This window comes from Haliaeetus leucocephalus, unplaced genomic scaffold (genome assembly GCF_000737465.1).
Source record: "Haliaeetus leucocephalus isolate CR32 unplaced genomic scaffold, Haliaeetus_leucocephalus-4.0 Scaffold76, whole genome shotgun sequence".
NCBI classification, from domain to species: domain Eukaryota; kingdom Metazoa; phylum Chordata; class Aves; order Accipitriformes; family Accipitridae; genus Haliaeetus; species Haliaeetus leucocephalus.
This window is the reverse complement of record NW_010972512.1, coordinates 699,710-722,817: the sequence shown is the minus strand read 5'-3', so window position 1 is coordinate 722,817 and position 23,108 is coordinate 699,710. Positions and strand designations below refer to the sequence as shown.

Below are 23,108 nucleotides of genomic sequence, written 5' to 3'. Positions count from 1 at the left end.
GCGGGGGCTGGGCGGGATTTCTGAGGGGACGGACGGCGGCCGAGTGCCCGCGCCCTCCTGAGGTGTCTCCTCACCGCGGCCGTTGTGTCAGCTCGGCCGCCGGTGAGCCTCTCTGGTCCCCAGCTGGGGGTAGCGGGTGCGCGGAAGCCGAGCCATCCCCGGGTGAAACGAGTGGAGAGACGTGGAGGGAGAGGGGTGTGCAGCCAAAAAGCCAAAAATGAAAGCAGCTCCCACTAGAGAAAGGGCCCTGCTCGGGGGATCCCGTGATTGTGTCTTCAGCCACTGCACCATCCTTCTCCTCAGTAGGCCAAGACCTCAGTGGTCACTTAGACCCGGTTGCCCAGGACCATGTCCAGACAGTTTTTGAATACCTCCATGAATGGAGACCCCCACAACCTCTCTGGGCAACCTGTGCCTCACAGTAAAAAAGTGTATCCTTGTGTTAAGAGGTAACCTCCTGTGTTTGTGCCTGTTGCCTCTTGTCCTGTCGCTGGGCTCTACTGAGAAGAGCCCGGCTCCATCTTCTTTATACCCTCTCTTCAGGTATGTATATACATTGATAAGATCCCCTTGAACCTTCTCTTCTCCAGGCTGAACAGTCCCAGCTCTCTCAGCCTTTCCTCGTGGGAGATGCTCCAGTCCCTTCATCATCTTTATGGCCCTTCCTTGGAGTCTCCAGTATGTCCATGTTTCTTGTACTGAGGAGCCCAGAACTGGACACAGCACACCAGGTGTGGCCTCACCAGTGCTGAGCAGAGGGGAGGGATCACCTCCTCTGACCTGCTGGCAACACTCCTTCTAATGCAGCCCCCATTAGCCGCCTTTGTGGCAAAGGCACGTTGCTGTCTTGTGTTCAACTTGGTGTCCACCAGGACTTCCAGGTCCTTTTCTGCAAAGCTGCTTTCCAGCTGGGTGGCCCTCATATACTGGTGCATGGAGTTATTCCTCCCCAGGTGCAGGACTTTGCATTTCTTTTTGCTGAAGTTCATGAGGTTCCTGACAGCCCATTTCTCCAGCCTGTTGAAACATTAAATGAAATTTAAAGATTCAAGGGAGCCTTGAGACTTGTCTCAGTGGTATCCGGTGAAGGGACAAGATGCAATGGGCACAAATTGAAATACAAGAAATTCCATTTAAACAAAGAAAAACTTCTTTACTGTAAGAGTGATTGAACACTGGAACAGGTTGCCCAGGAGGTTGTGGAGCCTACATCGTTGGAGATGTTCAACATTCAGCTGGACAAAGTCCTGAGCAACCTGCTCTAGTTGACCCTGCTTTGAGCAGAGGGGTTTGACTAGATGATCTCCAGAGATCCCTCAACCAAACTACCTGTACCACACAGGAGAGTCTGCATAGCTGGGAGGACAGGAGGTGTGGACTTGATTGCATATGCACCCCAAGTGCACTAATAGGCCTTAATGGCCCTGGGTAGCCTCACTTAGGGCCCCTACCTCAGACCTGCTTCATCACCATGCTATTGTCTTATGGTCTGGACTCTTGGCTGGACCTGGCCATCATCTCTGAGTCTGTGCTGCTTGCCTTTCTTGGTTATTGTGGGACTGGGCCCTGACTGGTGATGACCTTGCCCCATCAGCCATGTTACTCACCTCAGTTCCTGTCCCTTAGGGAACAGATGACAAAAAAAAAGGGATATCAAGGGGAGAAGAACTAACAGCTTTCACTTTGTTCAAATACCACGTCATTAATGCAATGTTTCAGTGAGTAATGTAAACTCATTATTGTTTAAGCCTCAGAGACGTCTTCCATACAACCTTTGTTTGGGGTGAATTTTATAGATGGAAGTACGTGCTTGTGTGCTGTGTATGTGAAGTAAGCTTCGTGCAGCTCTGCCAGTACACTGGAGCAGGGGTATCTCTGAAGGCATTGTGGCCCATGGATAAGGCCACACTGAAACAAGTGCACCTCAAAGTGACTGTGGCTGTGGATATGTCTATGCCACAGCAGGTAGGTATACTCCTGACGAGACTGTGGCTCATAGATAAGGCTCCACTTGGAGCAGGTACAACCCTAAGGGACTGCAGTCTGTGGATAAGTCCTAGCCAGCCTAGGAGCAAGAGGAGGAGTTCATTGCAATGTTACTCCCTATAACCTGGCCCGAAGAGACCAGGGGTAGAGATTGTAATGGAAATACCTTTAAATTGTTGTAACCCATGATTTGAGTTGCGTGTTGGAGGAATTACTATAGCAGGAACCACCCAAAACAATGGAGGACAAGCCTTATAAGAAGCTGTGCAAGTGCAGCAGTGGCCTGACCTAAACTGGCTTTGGTGCCCCATAACTGTGCAACACACCATCTATCCCGTCCTGAGTGATCACCATAACAGATGGAGCCCAAAGTCATGGACTAAATGAACTCAGCGGACATTTTGTGGACATTTGTGGACATTTTAAAGACATTTTATAGGGGTGGTCCATAGACTAAGGGAATGATATCTGTGTATTATATCAAAGGATGGGAAGAGGGGGTGGTGGTTAATGAGGTGGTATTGGGTAGTGTGGGACCTGAGCATGATGTAAATGGTATGGAATTAGGGGTGGAGAATGTGCTGGTTTTGGCTGGGATAGAGTTAATTTTCTTCATGTAGCTGGTATAAGGCTATGTTTTGGATTTGTGCTGAAAACAGTGCTGATAATACAGAGATGTTTTTGTTATTCCTAGGGGTGCATAAGAAGTTGGGAGGGCATACAGCTGGGACAGGGATATTCCATACCATATGATGTCATGCTCAGCATATAAAGCTGGGCGAAGAAGAAGGAGATGGGGGGACATTTGGAGTTATGGCATTGTGTCTTCCCAAGTAACCATTATGAGTGATGGAGCCCTGCTTTCCTGCAGAAGGCTGAACACCTGCCAGCCGATGGGACGTGGTGAATGAATTCCTAATTTTGCTTTGCTTGCATGCATGGGTTTTGCTTTACCTATTAAACTGTCTTTATCTCAACCCATGAGTTTTCTCACTTCTACTCATCTGATTCTCTCCCACATCCCAACATGGGGGGAGTGAGTGAGCAGCCAGCTGTGTGGTGCTTAGTTGCCAGCTGGGGTTAAACCATGACATGGACATATGCAAAAGATGGCATCAAAGAAAAAGCTTTCGGGAAAGGCCTTGTAAAAATATGGATTTGGTATTTGACCCATGACATAGGCACATGGAGATAAGGAAGTGTAATACATAATGCTAAAAGTAATGTCCCTAACTTTGTAAGGCATGGTCCTGAGGAAAAAAAATAGAAAAAAACATCGTGGAAAAATTCCCTTTATTTTTCAAATATGCAAACTATCTTTATGAACACTGAAACTCACAGCATGAAGAAAAAATTGGGAATTAACATAGTCAAACTGTCAGAATGCTATGAACACACTGTACAGCACTGATTTCCAGCTATCTCTTTCTTCCTTGGGCAGAGGAAAAGAAGTACATACAATTTCAGGGCAGTTTTCATGGGCAGATCTGACTCCTGAAACAATGTGCACATATCACATACGTAATGTGACACATGGCCTATCATCCGAAAATCCATATTCTTCATGGATTTTCGCTCTTAAAATTAATTTTGAAGAGATGTGTCCTAATCCAAGAGCTCTTCATTTATGTATGCATTGAGACAGCTCTCTATTTCATCCCAAATGTTGCCCATCTAATCATTAGGAATAAATCTGTTTGCAAATAGGAGAAACTTGGAAAGTTTCTGCAAGTAGAAGCAGCAAGACTGCAGTAAAGAAAAGACTGCATAAACTCTCAAATATCTGGTAATTTAAAAAGACAGTTGATAAAATGATTTAATAATTTCAGTTATCCAGTTTTGAAGGCTGAGTTAGTACAAGGTCAGTGTTGGGTTTGGAAGGAGTACAAACACTTCTGTATTCTTGGCTGAGCTCTTAAAGCCTGCCTCCTTGCCAAGTCAGATGCAGTGGGGATGTGGGTCCCTGGGATATGCGCTGGGAAGTCAAAGACAAAGTGGAGAATTTTGTCTGTACATTGAGAAGTTCTCTTTATATCACCAGCAGGTACAACTTCAAATCAGCATGCACTATGCTCCTTCCTGGTAAACCTTGCTTTGGAAGACTTATTACTGGAATAAAGTAAAATATTCTCTGTTTTTTTAAGGATGGGATTAGTTGGGTAAATCAAGGTGGCCATCAAAATGAAGTATGCAGCTTTACAGAGTGAGAGTTTAGTATTGCCTTTCCTTCTTGGATTAGCAAAAAAACCCCAAACCTCTGTGTATATGTATGTTTGTGCACATGTGCCCCTTTCATATATATATATAGGTATATATATATATATCTATATATAGATATGCAAATTCCTGACAATACTTTACTGTTTGGGTACCGTAAGCAGATAGATAATCCCAGTCATAAACTGCTTAATGACATGGATAAACACCAGAGCTAAAAACTATCAGCTGAATTCTGAAATTCCCCATGGGAGACTCATTTGCAGTATTTGAAAATGAGGCCTCTACTTGTTTGTGCTCCATTAATCTTGTGTTGAAAGCAGGAAATCACAAATGTCAAGGCTTGGAGTGTACTACTTTGTGGGAACATCTGAGATCATGTTGATGCAATGTGGTATGGAGAGCCCCTTTTGTGATATGTTCACATGTCTGCTAACAGCAACTGAAAACAGGTTAGACTCCTGCTGAGTTTTATTAAAGTATCATTAGGATCCTTCCAGACACCTTTTAAAAATGATCAGGCTGGAAGGACCCTTTGCAATATCTCTAAACCAGAAAGCACGTGCATATATTATAAAGCCAGAAGGGACCCTTATGATCATCTAGTTTGGCTGTCTGTATAACCCAAGCCATAGGACTTCCCAGAATTAATTCCCATTTGAGCTAGAGTTCAATCCAACAATCTTTTCTTCCAATTCATCCATCAGTTTGCCCTTTATATACAGGAAGTCTCTTCAGGATTAGAATTCAATGCTTTCTTGAAAAGTTGGACAAATAGTCTGGAAAAAAAAAAAGAAAAAAAAAGATGAAGTTCAATATGGACAAATATAAATTACTGTACTTAGGTAACAATAATCAACTGCACAAACACAGGCTGGGAAATTACTGGCTAGGCAGGAGTTCTACTTAAAATAATGTACGAATTATCATGTATTACCACTGGAGCTGAGTCAATGCTATCATGCTGTTGTGAAAAAATAAGGCACTTTATTGGGTTTTATAAGCAGGTCTGTTCTTTATGAAGGTTTAGACTCACATCAGCTGAGCTGTGTTAATGATAAGCTAGTGCTGTCTTAGCCCACTATGGATACAAGCTACTGCAGAGTATCTTAAAACTCTTTGATTAAGATCCAGTCTTTAGATACAGCTGTCTCATCAAAGTAAGAGTCTAACCTCACTAAGATTTAAGATAAGATGAACAGACTTGAATTCCTTGTATGTATGCATCATGGGCAGTTATCCTGATCAGCTGATGCACAGCATGCTGTTAAACTGTGGCAACTTGAGACTAAGATCTAAATCTTAATGTGCACGAAATATTCTTTCCTCAGTGCTCAGCACTAATAAATCTTTAGTTGGATTGTTGTGTCAAGTTTTAGCTACTCCACTTTAAGAAAGATGTGGAACAGCGAGGAAAAAGTCCAGAGGAGAGGAACATGAATGATTATTACCTGTGAGGGTATACAGGGTCTGTTTAGTCTAGAAAGGAGAAGAGCAGACATTATAATTGTATTCATACAAGATAAAAAAATGCTGCAGAGAGGAGGATAATAATTTGTTATCCTGCTCACTTGCCCCCTGCTAGAGCAGATCTCTTGTCAGGATAAGCAACCTGCCTTCCACAGTCAGGAAACAGCCTGCTGCCTTAGGGTCTGGCACCAAATACTACTAAATGGAGCTACAATACATTTCTATTTACCCTGCTCTGTTATCCACTTTTATGTGAGATGCATTTGTCCATTTGTCTCAGATTCCCAACAATCGCCCAGCCCATAAAAATAGAATACTCTGCCCACAGGATGTGGAATGTGGCAGCACCAATATATAATCCTGCAATTCCTGAAGGACCAAAAAGAGCCTCAGGATCTGGCTTTGGACATCTCCAGAAATGTGTTTTAGGAAGCTCTGTTAGTGCTTGGGAGCTAAGCATGGGCACTTGTGCAGTTGTGGTTGGCAAAGTTGACTCTAGATGACACCTCTGAGGTCTTCCTTCCTGAGGTCCACTTAGGTGCACCTCTGAGTTTATGGCTAGGCCTTCTGGATGAAAAGAATCAGTATGGAAAGCCAGGGTAGAGGGGTTTAAGGGATATACTGGGTCTGGAATAATGAGCAGATCTCAAGTAAAAGCTACCCAGTTTAGATAGATCGGCTGTGCAACAGGAGGTTGCTTGCTGCTGTTTCTGAGCTTAGCCATTTCTAAAGCAGGACAGCTACACTGTAGTAGCCCAAGAACTGTGGATCCTTTACATCCTCCTGTTTGTGTCTAGACATTTATTTACTGGATGTTCATGGACCAGGATATTATGGAGCAAACCCTATTGGTCCTGTTCACTGGAGTGAGAGATACAGGCTGTGTTCCTGGCCACGCCAGGGAAAGGGGACAGAGCATGGATGAAGCAGGTCTCTTCTTCTTGCTCGAGCCTCTTGAGATGTTTTGGATGTTGTGTGGGCTTATGTCCAAGTGTGTTAAACAGAAGCTGAGCTCCATTTGGTAGGAACTGAGAAATTTATGCTGCATTTATAAGTTTAGTGTCTGGCAAACTTATACAAGTGCTGAGAAGTGGTTGGGTACTGCCTATGAAAGATAAAGAGCTGTAGAAAGACAGAGATATTTGGAAGCACAGTCTGGAGCTATGTGACTGAAGGGAAGTCCCTTCTGAAAATAGCCAAAGATGAGCAAAGGAACAGTTTCCTTAGGAGTCTTATAATGAGGAGTGAAACTGTTTTCTGAGCAAATCTGGGGTAGCAGGGAGTCATTCCTGGCGTGGAGGTACCACCCAGCTGCTCAGGAGGGCAAACTGTTCTTAAACTTTGCATTTCCCCTTCTTGTTTCACCAAGAGGAGAACAGCTTGCTAAAGAGAAATGAAGTTAACTGGTGGTTGACAGAGTTTGGTAGAGGGGAGACCTGTTTCAGAGGCTGCATAATGGAGATAATAAATTCTTTAATTGTTTGCTGCTTTCACAGTCCTTTAGCAGCTTCCACTACTGAAAAGCCTATTGACCCCTATTTGTGCTACCAGCCAGCACAGTAAGCCCTGTCCCTGCTGTATGGTCTCACATTCCTTCAGGAGCTGGGTGACTCCAGTATCTGCAGCCAGAAGGGTTGCTGGAGGAGTGAGAAGCTCTCAGGAAGCATCATCCGCATATCTGTGCAAACACCAGGACTGTGAGCAAGGAGGACACTGTGTTTATGATAAACACTCTTGGCAATGAAGAGCTTGAACAGGAGTGCTGGGGCTCTCCAGGGATCTCCAAATGGCCAATGCTAAAAGCTTTATGTGCTTGGGGGAAGCCAGCAACCAAGTGAAGGCTTTGCAGCTGTATCCTGCAGGGCAGAGTCATCATGGCAACATTTTGGTGCCAGCCCACAGGTTTTGGTGTCCCTGACCCACCTTGCCACTTAGCTGTGCTCATACTTTAGCTCAGAAACGAAGGAGCTCCTAGTCCAGCTCATTCACTGAGTCTTCTTTACTCAGGTCTAACTCTTGGACGCCATAAGAATGACTAAATCAGGCTTCTGTGGAATAAAATTTCTTTGCAGTTTAATTTCCTCCTCTTTAATGCCAGTCAGAAAGAGATGGGGGAGAAACGGGATCAGGGAAGACTGCGTGTGGCAGAGGTGGGGAGAAAAGTGTGCATCTTGGAGAGTGGATCTTTCTCTGTCCTCTACTATGGACTTCTGTTTCAAGTCTTGGCTTTTATAGCATTAATCTGCACTCTGCTGCCCAATTTCACAGTGCTGTCTCACTCCTGAGGTGCCTGTGGATGTCATTCTGTGTGCACACCAGGTAGGAGAGCTGGTCTTTCTCCTCTATCACAGAATTACCAAGTTCGCAGTCCTGCGCATCCAGCTCACGCCGGGAGAGATGCTCCACAATGCCAGCCCCCAGAGAATCCCCCAGGACATTGGTGGTTGTTCTAAGGCGGTCCCTGAAAAATCAGAGAGAAAAACATGAAATATAGCTTCTTAGCAACAGCTAAGGGGATGAAGACTATTTCAAGAAACATCTTCAATGAAACTTTTTCTACTTTTCAAGTCACTCTAATAATTGACACTTCAACAGTGACAGGAAAATAACTCCCAGAAAGCCTTCCTTGATTGATAGCCTTGAGCACAGGCTTCGCATTCATTCCTGCTCTATTGCATTCCTAGTTTCTCACTGAAAATTTTGGACTTGCCACAAAATGAGAGAAACATTATTGTGGTTCCACATTGACAGTTTGCTTTCCAAAGGGCTACTAAGGCCTTTCTGCAGACTCAGATGAGCCTCACTACATCCGTTACACTTGAGCTGCATTTTGTTTTACAAGAAGTGCAGGAATTCTGGTGCAAACCTACGACTTAGTGCTGCTCTGGAGCCAAATTTCCTCAGGATGGACAGTATACACTAAGACAAGGCACCAGATTCTTTGTGCAAAATAGCAAATGTAAAACACCCTTTGCAATGAGATATTCTCCACAACCACAACTGTATGTAAGAGCTGTAGCTATCACCAGTCCAGCAATCCATCAAATACTTCAGCGGTTACAACAGATAAGACTTTTGGTACCTGATTGAAACCAACCTTTCTGGGTCAGTACAAGAGGTAACCTGGCATCTTAGGAGGCAGGGCTTTTTCCAGCCAAGTCTGTTCTTATGCACAGTTCACAGAAGAAGTGGAGGTGTTGGGTAAGACTCTGTTTCCAACTGCTCAGCCATGGCTGGGAGCAGACTTCGGCTGCTTTGGCTACAAACCAGCAATACAAGATACAGAAGAACAGAGGAAACACTGACAGTGTGTCCCTGAGTCGGGATTTTGTTCTGTTTGAGAAGACTGAGAGAGCGAGGACTGTGCACAAATGCAGTCTTCAACCTAGTTCCTAAGAGCACTCCTGTGAAATCACTTGTCCCAAGGTTTAAAAAGGAAAGAAAGCTGAAATGGAGCAAAGTAGCTGACTAGCTGCACCCATCTAAACACTCCTCAACTGTGTACAGCCCAGTCTCATCCCACTTTCCATGTTCGGTAGCGCAGAACCATCACTCTGCAGTGTGAATTTGCTTACTATTGGCACAACCTGTCCCTACCATTCTGGAGATAGTTTCTGGGTGCCTTTTAAGATAAAGCAAACTAAGGACATTCTGCCTGGTGACCAGGCTGATCTGCAAGTGACCTCTGATGCCTTGGGTCATGAAAGTACATGGTGAAGTCTCCAGCATGGGCAGAATGTGCTACTGTGCAGAGGTCTCATGGATACAGGTGTGTTTTAAGCTTAATGATACAGGTTACTGAGACTGCTTTTAGCAGAGACATTGGGAGTACAGGTGAACTCTGTAAGCACTGGCAGGGAGCGCACAGCAGTGCATGCTGCTGAGCAGAGAACTTACAGAAACCAGTCCACAGCGATGATCAGCGTAATGTCTTCAGTAGGCAGCCCCACTGATGTCAACACTATAACCATTGTCACCAGTCCTGCCTGGGGAATACCTGCGGCTCCAATGCTGGCTGCTGTGGCAGTGATGCTGGAGGGAACAGGAAAGCACAGCTATCAGCAAAGGGAAGAAAAGAGGTAGTTGCATTTGCAAAAATGTCAGGAAGTAGCTCAAACTCATAGTCTACAAAACACCTTGGCAGCCTTTCTGCCCTGATCACCGAGCAGGATGATGACACATGGGACATCAACACAGCAGCCAAGCTCCCACCTGCCAGGCACCCATCCATAACAGACTGCACACTGCAGCTTTAGCTAAGGGACCTGGAAATGCAATAAGGCCTCAAGTGGAGCCTCAAAATTGTGGTGCCCAAATCATGTGTTCTTCCGTACCTAGAGGTGTAGTGCACCCTTCCTTTCCATACTTTTTTTTTCTCATTGTATCTTCTGAGCAAAAGAGGAACCTGACCACACTTCAGATAAGACAACAAAACTGAAGCCCTTCCTGTAGTCCCAAAACTCTTTCAAAAGTCACCTTATTGTGATGATCTGCCCGAAGTCAAGTTCATAGTTGTTGACTTGTGCAATAAAGATGGCTGCAAGGGCCTCGTACAGAGCAGTGCCATCCATGTTAATTGTAGCTCCCACAGGCAGAACAAACCTCGTGATGCGCCTGTCCACACCATTATTTTCTTCCAGGCACCTGAAGGTGATGGGTAGAGTCGCTGAGCTGAAAGGAATTTACAAAATAACATGAATTCGGTATATGCTGGCTTTGAAAGAGGGACTAAGCCTCTGCCTGGTTTATGACCTTACCCACCTGCTTTTTCACCCTGCCATGTGAGCCAGAGGCCAGAAGCTGCTAGGAGAAAGAACAGTCTAAGCAAGGCTTCCTCAGATATGGTGCACGCTGCAGTTGCACATTCAGACATGGCTTTCCTCAGGGGGCTGGGACAGGGGCTGTGTAACCCTGAGGCTGATGATGCTGGTATAACACCAAAAGAAGGTGATGCTGGAGGATTCAGGGTACATAGGACAGAGCCTCAAGACCAAAACTCCTTTTCCAGCTATTTAAAAAACTTGAGCCCTTTCTCACCCCCCTCAGTGCATAAGACAAGAATAACGCATGTGAGAGAATATGTCTTGCAGAGAAAGCAGAAAATTGTTTCTGAAAAAGAACATGAGCAGGAAAAATGCTGTGTGTTTCAGTATGAGAACGCATGTGGGAAAGACTGTTATGTGCTTGCCAGGAAATGAATATAGCAAGAAATATGGCATATAGTGAAACGACAGCTACCTACAATCCCTTGCTTTGGCTGTGTTGCATGGCAGTGTGAGTCATTGAACATATGGGTGTTTATGCCTTTGTCCAGGCCTCCGGTGAGTTTAATGCCAGCTGCATACTGCATTTATGCTTGGGAGGGAGAAATGTGGAAATGTGTGAGTACATGTGTGTGATGTATGTGCATGTGGAATAATGCTGCAATTTAGTGGGACTTGATATTTGTCCTGAGCTCAGCATTTCAGTGCTGCAAGCAGAGTCACCTCCATGTTTGGTAAGGAAGAATACAGGCCACACACCGATGGTTAGAGGTGGCCACAGGATTAGGGCTCCTGAGCAGGGGAATGGGAATCTTTCCACTCTCAGATGCGCTTGGCTGGACCAGTGCAAAAGCTGCTAGTGCTAGAAATTGTGAGACCACAGTGCTGCACTGAGGGCAATGGAGCGCTAAGAAGCAGTCCCAGAGTATCCACACCAGCCCCAACCCTATTCCTATGTAGCCATCGTACCTTGAGGAGGTGCCCAGGGCTGTGATGAGGGCCTGCAGAAGCCCTGCAATGAATACCCAGGGGTTTCTGTGAGTGACGATGAAGTAAAGCAGTGGCAGGATGCAGAGGGCATGAATGAGGAGTCCAACGATGACAGTGAGCGTGTACATCCCCAGCTGACCTCCCATCACTGCTAGGTCATCCATCTCCAGGATTTTGCCAGCAATTAAAAACATGATTCCAACTGGAGCGTACCTGTGGCAGAAATACAAGGGCAATGCTCAGAACTGGCACTCACACTTTCACACCAGCTTTAATGCATGCTGTCTGGACAAATCCCCAATAAGACAGCATACCAGAAGTGCTCATTGAGCCTAATTGTTGGATGATATTTCTGGTTTGTTTTCTGGAAACCTGGAGAGAGCTGGCACTTGTTCACCACATGGTCAAAAAACAGCTCTTGTTGCATTGTCAGGGACCCCAGCACTGTTGTGTGCACAGCTTGAGCACTGGTGGAGGTTTTCTCCTCCTGGGTTCCCTACATGTTTCTACAACACTCCTTGTAGAATTGATAGGGGAGGTTACGTAGACGAGTCTTCAGAGCCCCCTCCTTTCCTAACAGACCTTGGGCTGAGAGTATTTTTTTTACTGAGAGGCACAGGGAAGTACAGGATAAACAGGGAATTGGGGAGTAAAAGAAATAGTGTCCTATAGGCTCTGGGATATCAGCCTTGCTATCTTCAGATGTTCGCATTTAGGGAATAGGAACACACAGGGTATCCACATCTGGTGGAGCAAGGACTAGGCACACCAACACCTGTGAAAGCAGCCATGGCTTATACAAAAACCCATTCTGAGGTACACTGCTATCCTTTATATTCCTTATGATTTTTTTCCCCCTCCATAACAATGCATCTCATGAGCAGCAGTGAGGCTCCACATAAAGGAAGCCATAACACAGACATGGAGAATATCATGGGCACTAAACTAAACATGGACAAATAACTGGACCAAAGAAAATCCCAGCTCCACGGCCACAACTCTCAGGGCTGGGCCTCTACAGCTCAAGAGCTCACATGCAATTCATGCACAAGGCTCAGAGGTCCACATGCCGAACTCCAACTTAGCCTGGGAGGTTTGGAAAAGTTTCAGGAAAGGATTTCACAAATATTTCATTTCCTCTGACCTTCTTCTTAGAAGACATCCTTGGCTGCAGCTAGTGACCAGCTGTCCCTAGGAAAAACAAGCTCCTGGGAGATGCTCTGCAGAGTGTGGCTTCAGGAAGGAGTGCTGGGCTGCAGCTGACAGTCCTACCTCCTATACCAGCTGGATTTTGTAAGTAAGTCAGGAGGTCTCTCCAGACAGTACCTACTGTATGCACACAGACAGTTTCCTGAGTGTAACCAATGTTCTATACATCAATGCCCTGCCTTCTTTCACTGTAAGGGGGAGCTGAAGAGGGGATGTTGAAGGCACCTTGAAATTGTCTCTGGGAGTAGTGTGCAGGTCTACTTGTTCCACTGTGCTTGTGTTCTCCCTTCTGTGCCCTTGGGCAACTCTTATCTTTTCTTAAAAAAGCAAGGCCCCAAGTTCTGGCTCATCCGTGGAGGAAAAGATCCCAGAAGGGCTGGGGCTCCCCAACACTCTGCTATGAGCTCAGGGTTGTTCTTCCCCTTTGTGTTTTTCTGTGTAAGGCCTGTCCCCCTATGCTGAGGATGCTGTTCTGAGATACAAGACTGTGACTAGAAGACCAGGGAAAGGAAGCTGGAGTGATCTAAAATGGGAGAGAGTGCGGGACTGACAGATCCCTTCCCTGTCAGACGTTTCCATGTATTCTGCCAGCCCCACATCTCTCCTGTCTCGTGGTACCTACCACAAACTGCTATTTAGACCTTGAGCCCTAGATGGGTAAAGAGCTTAAAGTAACAAGATTTGGTAAAATGCTGCCTTGTAGAGAAGACTCATCTCAGCAATGCCGTGTTTATCTGGACCACGTAGCACAGGCAGCCTTACACAGAAAGCAACAAGCAGCTGAGCTCTAGAGGAGTTGGGATCTGGGACACCTCATATTGAAAGGGAGTAACTTCGAGTTGACCTTGTCAACCCAGCTCAGCTCACAGAGCTCATGCATACAGATGCCACCCTGAGTAGCAGGAAAGTGGCAATAGGTTGTTGTGCTTCATAGCTAAGTCAGACTCCTGGAACATAGCTGGAAGGAAAGCTTTTGGTGGGAAAGCCTCACACCCTACCCCTGTTGGTAAGGCTAAGAGATCTTCCACTCCAGCTCTGTGGTCTTCCAAGGATGTTTCCAGCAGCCTCAAGGAAAGCAAGTCCTGGTGTACCTGATATTTCTAAGGTAAAAACAAAAAACAGGAAATGAAATGTGAACAAATATCCCATCCAGACTTTTCCCTCCAGCCTGATGGAGCCAAAGGAGAGCTGTGCCCATCTGCTTTTCCTGTGCATGTCATCCTTAAAGCTACCCCACTTCTCATCAGGTCAGTGGAAACTGCACCTGCAGACCTCCTGCTCCAACCGGCCGTGCTCCTCACCAGATGATAATGGCCACCAGCCTCATGATGGCTTCGTTGAGGCAGTTAAAGAACTCCCGCAGGGCCCGTCCCTTCTGCTTCATGCTGCCGATCACCAAACCGAAGCACATGGAGAACACTACCAGCCCCAGCGCGTTCACCCCATTGGCTGAGCCCGGGATGGGAATGACTTCTTCAAAGGTCAGCACCTCGGAGATGGTCCCCAGGGCATGAGTGACGTTCTCCAGGATGCTGGTGAAGTTCTCAGGCACAGGGATCTGAGTGGTTGTCACACCTGCTGTGACATTGGTGCTGTGGAGGACGGTTCTGGTGAAGACCCTGGTGCTGTACTGCGTCTTGTACTGAAAAGACACAAATTATCAGATATACTCACAGGCCCTGGTTCAGGAGCTCAGGACAACGTGCTAGGCTCTTGAATCCCTTCCTAAAGAAAGAAGAGTGCTGCAAGTTCCTGCTGACCTGTGTGGGAAACTTGCCTTGCCTGTTCTCAAGCTCCCTAGCTTAGTGATTTCATCAAAAAGTTCATAGAGCTGAAGGTCAAAAGAGACAATTGGAGCATCTCAAATCCCTAGGTCAGAGGTATTCTGGCTTCTCTGATAACCCTTTATGCTGTTTCCAAGGGCAGTAGCACTACAGAAGTGAAATATACTTGGAGAATCTGCTCCCATTTCACTGCCAGTCCAAGACTGCTACCTGAGATCACACAAACCCTTCCTGACTCTGAGCGTGGGATGGGGCAGAGGTTGAAGCCTCCATCTACAGACAGCTTGAAAAGCTTTCGTGGGGGATGGTGTGATACAGACTAATGACTGCAATGCATCCTGGAGCAGTCAGATTTGGGGAAGCGTGAAGGCAGTATAGAGCAATTGCTGTTCCATCCCTCAGAGAAGTAGGTTGGACCATGGTCTAGGGCACAGGGCGCAAAGGGAAGTTATAGGCTAGGTGGGATTTCATACCTGTTTGAAGCAGGCTTCTACCAGGTTGGGCGGGAACATATTCCTGCAGTAGATAAAACAAGGAAAGAGTTATTGTCCTGTTTGACTAGCAAGAAAACATGGGCTTCCTGGCCAATGCCTCTGTCCTGGAGCAGTGTCTCAGGTCACAACTCTCACAATGCCAGCTCAGGCTACAGGGCAGATGGGCCATTTCTGTTTGATTGACAGACAGAAGGTGGAATATACTGATCTGGAGCCAGGCACTCTCCTGCATCTTTTCAGACTCCTGCCGCATCTTTTCAGAAGGTTGTATTTCAGGTATGTGGAAAGAGACTACACACATACAGCACTGGGATATGGGTCCATTGTAAAAGCATCATCAAACCCAACTGAACCTTGAAACAATACCATATTACAACTTCTAATATACTGCCTTGCTCTCAGCCTCATGTCTACAGGTGTCCTTTGAGCTCTGTTACCTTGTACCTCAGAAACATAGCTTCATACCACTTGAGATAGTACAGCTTTCCAATTCACTGTGTAAGGTCACAGCAAGGGAGGGAGAGACAATGTCTCAGGAACCACTTCCTTGATTTCCTTGGATCGGTGAAGATGGATATTTGGAGTAGCCTTTTCTGGGCGAATTTCTGAAGGACATGCAGTCATTGACAGTTTTCATTACTTGTTTTGCTGAGCACGCCTTGGCCTCTTGCATTAATACCTCTAACAGAAGAGCTGGACTACAGAGCTCTAGGTCAAGCACTCAATCTCAGAGTGGCAAAGCCAGTTAGCTAGACTAAGCTAGAAGTAGTAGGCTGGGCAAGACACAGCCATAAACTCTTTCCCTAGGAGCGTATGCCTAAAGCTGTGACACTTCTGAAAGACATTCCATGGAGGAACGTAATCTCACTGATATGGTCTCAACATGAGACCATCTTGTTCACCTACCTCACCAAGTCCATGAAGGCATCTGTGGTCTGCACCTGCTCAATTCTGCCTTCTCGGTGAAGCTTGTCCTTAGATCCTTTTCCTGGGTGGATGATGATCACCATGAGGATGCCAATGAAGACTGCTATGATTGTGGTCACCATGTAGTAGACAACAGCCCGCATCCCCATCTTCCCTGAGGCTCTGCCATCCAGTGAGGCCATTCCTGGGGAGTCACATAGAGAGACGAGGTGAGAAGGTCTATTGTCTTAGAAGGAAGGGGGAAGCCCGAGAAAGATTCAAAGTGTGCAGGGCACATGTGTGAGTTGGACAGGGAGCTGGGGTCTCTAGGAAGCACAACATACAAGGGGCAGACTTTGCAGCTCCATGGTGATGTCAATATGGGAGAATGTGGCTTCTGGTTACAAAGAAGCATAGCACTTGGTCTTAGGCTGCATTTGAGCAGCTCCTAAAGCTCTCAGAAGGGAAATAATCCCCTCTCAGTGCACTGGGCCTTTAAGTCCCCAATGGTGGGATGTTTCAGCAGATGGAATGCCTTGCAGTACCTTCTGCTGTCTGAAACCTTGGATGGCTGGCATGTCTTCTATGAAGACCTAGATGAAACAAGCTCTCCAGCCAGTGATCAACTCCAGCTCTTTTGGACTGACACAAATTAACCTTCCCTAGGCTGGAGGAAACCTGAAGCTGACTTAGGCAACAAACTTGTTGACGTTCGAGGTTACATAGGATTAAATCCTTGTTAGTGCTCAAGTGTTGGGGATTGGAAACACCACATTGTGTGTCCCCCAGTCTTCCGAGAAAGCACAAGGCTTTCTGCTTCTCTTCCCCACTACTGAGCCAGCAGGAGTAGGAGTGCAAATCATGTTCACTACAGCTGTAGGTTCAGGCTTGTCACTATTAGCCAAGCTAATCTAAGCACCTCCAGCTGGGGCACAAAGGAGTACTTCAACAATAGGTAGCATCTGTCTTTGCTGATTATTGCCTTGGCTGAAAGCAGCAGAAAGCATCCTCACCTGTAATCAGGCTAGAGACAATGAGAGGAAGAACCAACATCTGGAGCATACGCATCAGCAGCTCGCCGGGGAAGGAGAAATACTTGATCTGGCGATAGGTCAGCTGGTACGGCCGAAGGGAAAATGCCAGGATGATCCCTGTGGATCAACAAGGGATGAGAATGGAAATGGGACAGTGTGATCCAGTGGTCTGTCCCTCAGTCCTACAGTGTGGCTTTTCTCTTTCTCATCTCCTTTCAGCTCCTCTTCTCCCCAAAGGAACAAATGCTCTTTTTCTAAAAGGCTATGATCCAGTTTTTACTGTATGTTCTCTCTCTCCCTCTGACATATTTATATGTACAGGAGCCTTGTGCTAAACCACAGGTTTCCTCGTTGTTCTGTCTGCTGCTCCTTTGGGGTCTGTTCCCAGGATGTTCATGAACACAAAAATGCTGTGACCAGAGATATGATCTCCCAGCCTAACCTAAGTGTGACTACACAGTTCAGAGACTTTGTCCCCCCACTTCTTAAAGCTGAGTTCAGCCAGTGAGTTAGAGACATATAGCCTGGACCAAAAGCTAGGGACAATCCACTCACTGCTGGGCAGATTTAGTTTGCATTGTATCACAGCCCTTTGCATCAGTTACCCCTACTGGTCCTGTCAGGCTAAAGCTGTGGGATGAATCTGAAGAGCCCTTGTGCCTGTAGCTGCACTCACAAGAAGCCTCTGAAAAAACCTGGATGATTTTTATGAGGGTAGGTAGAGCTGGATCATCAAACCCTTTCTGTTGTAGACTGTTTGCAAGCTGCAGCCAGAAAGGATCGACAAGGTCTTCCTCACACGCACCCTCTGCAAGGTCTGTTGCTCTTGCACACAAAAGTACTCCTGATGTGAAGAGCACTTTGAGGTGTCAGCTCATCAGCTTCACCCTCCCAGCCAAATCGTTATGATAAAATAAAATCTTTGTAGAATAAACAAACTTTTCCCCACATTTATAAGTGGTGCCCAGTGTTGCCACCAGCTCCATACCTAGTAAGACTGCAACAATGGTGAAGAGGACGAAGGCGTTTCTCCTGAAGAAGCTTTTAGCGCTGTCAGCAGTGATGCTGTGCATCCGCTTCTTGGCCCGCGCTGCCCGCTTCTGCACTGCCTGCCGTAAGCGCTGCACCCGGCTCTCGGCATTGAGCCGCTTGGCTGCGTCCTCGTTGAGGAACAGGCTGTTGACATGGCTCTGCTCGCTCATGGTCAGCACGGCTGCTCAGTCCCCAAGGCTCTGCCTACGCTGGGCAGGGAGAAGCACAGGCAGGAAAGCATAAGCTGCAGCACCCCACACCTTGCCTTCATTTTTAGGTCATTTCCCTGGGGCCCTAAGCAGGTTTAGTGTTGATTAATGAGCTCCTCTGCTGCTCTGCAAGGAGCAGACCCCAGGGCGAGGCATCGAGAGGGCTGCCAGGGTCTTGTCACAACTGTTCTAGTGTCTCTTGAGAGGGTCTGGCCTCTGTAGCACCCAACCTGCGCTGACGACTGGCTTGTGGTGGCCTGGGCAGACAGAAAAGGCTCCACAGCCACCCAGGCTTGTTCGTAGGAGTTTTATCAGTTTGGACAGGAATGATTTTTTATCACTTGGCAATAAAACCAGTTCCTGTACACAAACGGTTCCAAACAAGACCAAGCAGCAAACAACATTTCTGACATACCCCCTAGAAGGACAGGGCCCTACCAAAGCAGCTATCCCCATGACAGCAAGTGGCACCGGCTGTTTCTGCAGAAAGGAACATAATCCCTTTGCCTTCTGTGGAGCCTGAGAATAATGCTTTACTGATTTTCCTTTGAAGCACAACAGGACTTTCAAGTAGTATCTCTTGTCAAACTCCACTGATGGGGTTAACTTGCTGTCCTGTCTTCACAAATACTAAGGCTGAGTTCAAACCTACTCCAAAGAGGTAAATAAAGAACCAGTTCTGCTCCATTACCTACTGGCTGCAAGACCTGGAGCAGCCTACTATTCTTTAACTGTTTATTTTTTACTATTATTCCCATATTCCTCAGAACAAAAGAACAAGGGGGCTACACAGGCATAGCAGTCCACTCGAGTGCTGGAAGGCACCAGCAATCCAACAGTTCTTATCATTAGGAGGATTATTGCCTGACTATGCAGGTGCTGTTTTCCTACTGTCACTGTGCCTTGACAGATACAAGGTCTGAAAATGATTCTTGTTCCCAGGAGTTTGCAAAGATAATGCAAGACTAGATGAAACCAAAGAAGAACAAAGTCACCTTAGCACATCAGCAGGTGCTGAAAGACCTTTCTTTGGTGTTGCAAGTCATTTGCAATCCTAAATTTAAGTCAAAGAAACCATCACAATTGGGATTACGTTCTCTATAAAGTACACCTCTAGTGTCTGCCATTTGGACCCAGATAAATGCCTATCATGAACTGAAGACATCACCTTAAAGAGGAATTGGTTCATGGTACAACATTCAAGGTCATTTCCAACAGACAGATGGAGGAAAACCTCCATTCTGATAGAAGATTTGTTTGCACAGATGCTAATGCCTTCATGAGGTTCAGAGCAGTGGAGACACACCTGAGGTGGCCCAGCCAAGTCACTCTAAGCCCTCCCAAGGCTAAGCTGTGTGAAGGCCACTGGCAAAGATTCTGGGCTTTTGCTGCAGGAAACTTGCAGTGCTGCTGTGGTCACCCAAGCTTTTGGATTAGCAAACAGCATTCTGTGGATTTTGGTCTGCTGATTCCAGCTTGACCACGCATTCCCTTTCTTATTACACCACCTTGCTATTATCTGTTGATGGAGCCAATATACATCAGACTAGGCGAAAACTTTGCCTGTCTTCCTCCTTTTCACTGCCAGTCCTACTTTTCACAGCCACATATGAGAGAAAAAAACTGCAAAGTACATATTGCTTCAGTTCATTAAGCTTGTGCCTCCTGAACTCCACAGTAGTTTAAGAAACTATGGGTTCAATCCCCTGTGCCCCAGAATAGACTTGTATTATTTATTTAGTAGCTTCCCAGATATAGGGTTGGACAAACAAAATTATTAGCTGTCGGGTTCCAATGAGCCAGGACTTTCACACATCTTGTATCCTCCTGTCTTGCCAGTTACTGGCATCACTGGCCCTACAAGGAAGAGGACACCTCTCAGATCTCACCCTTTACTATCACAGACTCACTGAATAATCCCTTTTCTGATCCATCTTATCTTCTTTGTCTGCAGGATTTCCAGAAGTCTGTCCCAGAGCTTACTGCCCTTATGGTGAGAAAAGTAATTGTCTGCACTGTCAGTGGCTGGAGGGATAGAATAGAACAGAATAGACTCTTTCAGTTAGAAAGGACCTACAACGATCATCTAGTCCAACTGCCTGACCAATTCAGGGCTGACCAAGTTAAAGCTTGTTATTAAGAGCACTGTCCAAATGCCTCTCAAACACTGACAGGCATGGGGCATCGACCACCTCTCGAGGAAGCCTGTTCCAGTGTTTGAATACCCTCTTGGTAAAGAAATGCTCCCTAATGTCAAGCCTGAACCTCCCCTGGCGCAGCTTTGAACCATTCCCAGGCATCCTACCACTGCATCCCAGGGAGAAGAGATCAGCACCTCCTTCTCCATGTCTCCTCCTCAGGAAGCTACAGAGAGCAATGAGGTCACCCCTCAGCCTCCTTTTCTCTAAACTACACAAGCCCAAAGTCCTTAGCCCCTCCTCATAGGACATGCCTTCCAGCCCCATCACCAGCATTGTGGCCCTCCTCTGGACACATTCAAGGACCTTCATGTCCTTCTCAAATGGTGGGGCCCAGCACTGCACACAGTACTCCAGGTGAGGCTACACCAACACCAAAAACAACCTCTCTTGACCGGCTGGTTATGCTGTGTTTGATGTACCCCAGGATGGGGTTCAATTTCATCCTATGAATGCTGGGATGTGGCCCAATGCTCAACTCTATCTAGATCCCTTTGCAAGGCCTCTTGTCCCTCAAGAAAGCCAACAGCACCTCCCAGTTTGGTATCGTCAGCAGCTTGCTAATGGGGCATTCAACTCCTGCATCCAGATCATTGATTAAAATATTGAACAGCACTGGCCCTAGGATTGAGCCCTGAGAAACACTGGCCAGCCAGATGTAGCCCCATTCACTACAACCCTTTGAGCTCTGCCATCCAGCTAGTTCTTCACCCAGTGCACCATGAACCTGCTCACCCCACAGCTGGACAACTTGTCCAGAAGGATGCTGTGAGGGACAGTATCAAAAGCCTTACTAAAATCCAGAAAAACTACATCCACTGCCTTCCCTTCATCCACTGGGTGGGAGACCTTATTGTAGAATGATATAATTTTCCTTTGTGAACCCATGCTGACTGTGCCTGATGATTGCATTATCCTCTAAATGCCTTTCAGTAGTACTCAGTATAATCTCCATAATTTTTCCAGGAACTGAGGTTAGACTCCCAGGTCTGTAATTCCCTGGGTTTTCCTTTTTGTAGATTGGAATAACATTGGCTAGCTTCCAGGCAGCAGGGATGCGGTGCAACTTCCTACAGCAGAATGGATTATCACCCAGCAATCACTTCTAAAAGCAGAACCATCAAAGAAAGTTTCAAAGCCCAAAGACCCTCTTTCTTACTCCCAAACCACTCACGCTTCATCAAACAACCCAGCACACCTTGGTAAGGTGAAGTGCTAGCTTACTTTGACATGCAAAGTTCCCATCTCTTTAGTGAAGTGAAAACAGTCGCTCTGATGACTCTGAAATCACCCATCACGGGCTTGCTACATGCAGACCAGGCTTCCCATTCCCTATGGTGACCTGAGGAGACCCGCGTTGAACCAGGACTATGGAAATGGAGACTCACCTCTCCTCCAGACCTTCTCTTTCTTAGAGTTGGACCATACCACAGCAACGGCATGAATTCCTGTACTGGGAAGGTGGGAGCAGAACCCACACTCACCTGCTCTTTTCTCCAGATGTCTCCCCATCCACACACACTGGAAAATGTATTCTTGTGCAAAAAAAATGAAATTTCTATTTTGATATGGGAAAGTTCAGGATTAGTCATTAGATCCCATGTTCCTCCATGTGCTCAGCAGCCTTCTCAGAGCAAAAGTTATTGCACAGAAGGAACTCACCAGCAGAACTTGCTCCTGTGATGTCCCCACCCTCTTGCTGACTTGCTCCCTTTCTCCATCTGCATATTTTGCAATACAGCGGCCCCCTCCACAGCACATTCCCTCTGCATCGCTTGCCTGAAATTGCGTAAATATTTTCTATTGCATCAGCTGGAAGTTCTGAGACTGCCACAGTAAGTCACCAAAATACTCTTGCAGATTAACAGGCTGTCAATGGTTTGGATTTTCCTTCTTCTGAGGAAGAAGGTGGCTTGGCTCTCTTGGTGAAAGTTCTCCTATTTATGGCTGCTTCTCCAGGCTCCACTCTGCCAAAAACACTCAGGGAGCGCATTTTTGGAGGTAACTTCAAGGTTGGACCAGGAAGCACAGGATATTTTGCAAGAAAGTTCAGCGTTGCAAAACTAATGCCTAGTTCCTGGCAATGAGGTTTCACATAAACAGTGGAATTTTGGCTATTTTAGTGACATCAGTCAGAAGATGGTGAAAGTAAAAAATGGGGAAGGAAGACTTTTGCACTATATTTTTTTGTCTTGCTCTTTGCAGATTTTTTGTGTTGTTATCTTCCCATCCACACAGGGAGAAGATTTCCAACATGGGGGGAGGATGGCAATAGTGCTTAAGGACCTATAAAGAGCTAGGAAACAGGAAATCTCTGAATCAGCTGACATGTATCTGTTCCAACTTGTACTGTATGTTGAAGAACACCTCTCCTCTTTATGCCTTGTCTCTGCTAAAGCAGCCAACATCAGAAAAGCTGAAACCATCCAGTGTGCAGCACCTTCCCATGAGCATTTTTTAAAGACAGAAGGTAATAAAATCCTGGCTGAAGGGAAAGAGGAGCTAGCCATTGCACACTCGTCAGGAGGCAGTTTCGCTGGAGGGCTAAGCATGGTAGCATCAGGGCAGATTTGCATCCCCTTGTCACAAATTGCATACTTTTGGCCACCACATGCACCCTTCTCCTTAAATACTGCTTTATTGTAAAAAGGACATAAGCAATGTCAGGACATGAAAATAATTTCATTTTCCGAAGACTATCCTAGCTCTTCTCAGATCTGTGACAAGGGGATGCAAATATGCCCATATGCCTCAACCTACCGAGTGGTTTTTGGCAAGTTTGTCTGACATTTGCCCAGTGGGGAATGCTATACACA

General features: G+C 46.3%; 1 protein-coding gene across 4 annotated transcripts; it reads right to left on the bottom strand.

Annotated features, from left to right (window-relative positions):
* Nucleotides 1-4,506: 4,506 nt before the first annotated feature.
* SLC1A6 (solute carrier family 1 (high affinity aspartate/glutamate transporter), member 6) lies at nucleotides 4,507-21,830 on the bottom strand. 4 transcript variants are annotated; one of them, XM_010580668.1, is made up of 12 exons: nucleotides 21,777-21,830; nucleotides 17,842-18,094; nucleotides 16,833-16,970; nucleotides 15,820-16,024; nucleotides 14,893-14,935; nucleotides 13,937-14,277; nucleotides 11,406-11,639; nucleotides 10,150-10,344; nucleotides 9,571-9,705; nucleotides 8,031-8,134; nucleotides 5,655-5,682; nucleotides 4,958-4,982 (listed from the first exon to the last, which is right to left on the bottom strand). In XM_010580668.1, exons 2-11 carry the CDS (start codon nucleotides 18,053-18,055, stop codon nucleotides 5,678-5,680), a joined length of 1,614 nt encoding a protein of 537 aa, XP_010578970.1. In that variant the 5' UTR covers nucleotides 18,056-18,094; nucleotides 21,777-21,830; the 3' UTR covers nucleotides 4,958-4,982; nucleotides 5,655-5,677. The 4 variants fall into 4 exon arrangements, with proteins under 4 accessions (XP_010578959.1, XP_010578977.1, XP_010578970.1 ...); XM_010580657.1 differs by lacking the exon at nucleotides 5,655-5,682 and having other exon boundaries at nucleotides 4,507-4,982; XM_010580675.1 differs by lacking the exons at nucleotides 5,655-5,682; nucleotides 16,833-16,970 and having other exon boundaries at nucleotides 4,507-4,982.
* Nucleotides 21,831-23,108: the final 1,278 nt, after the last annotated feature.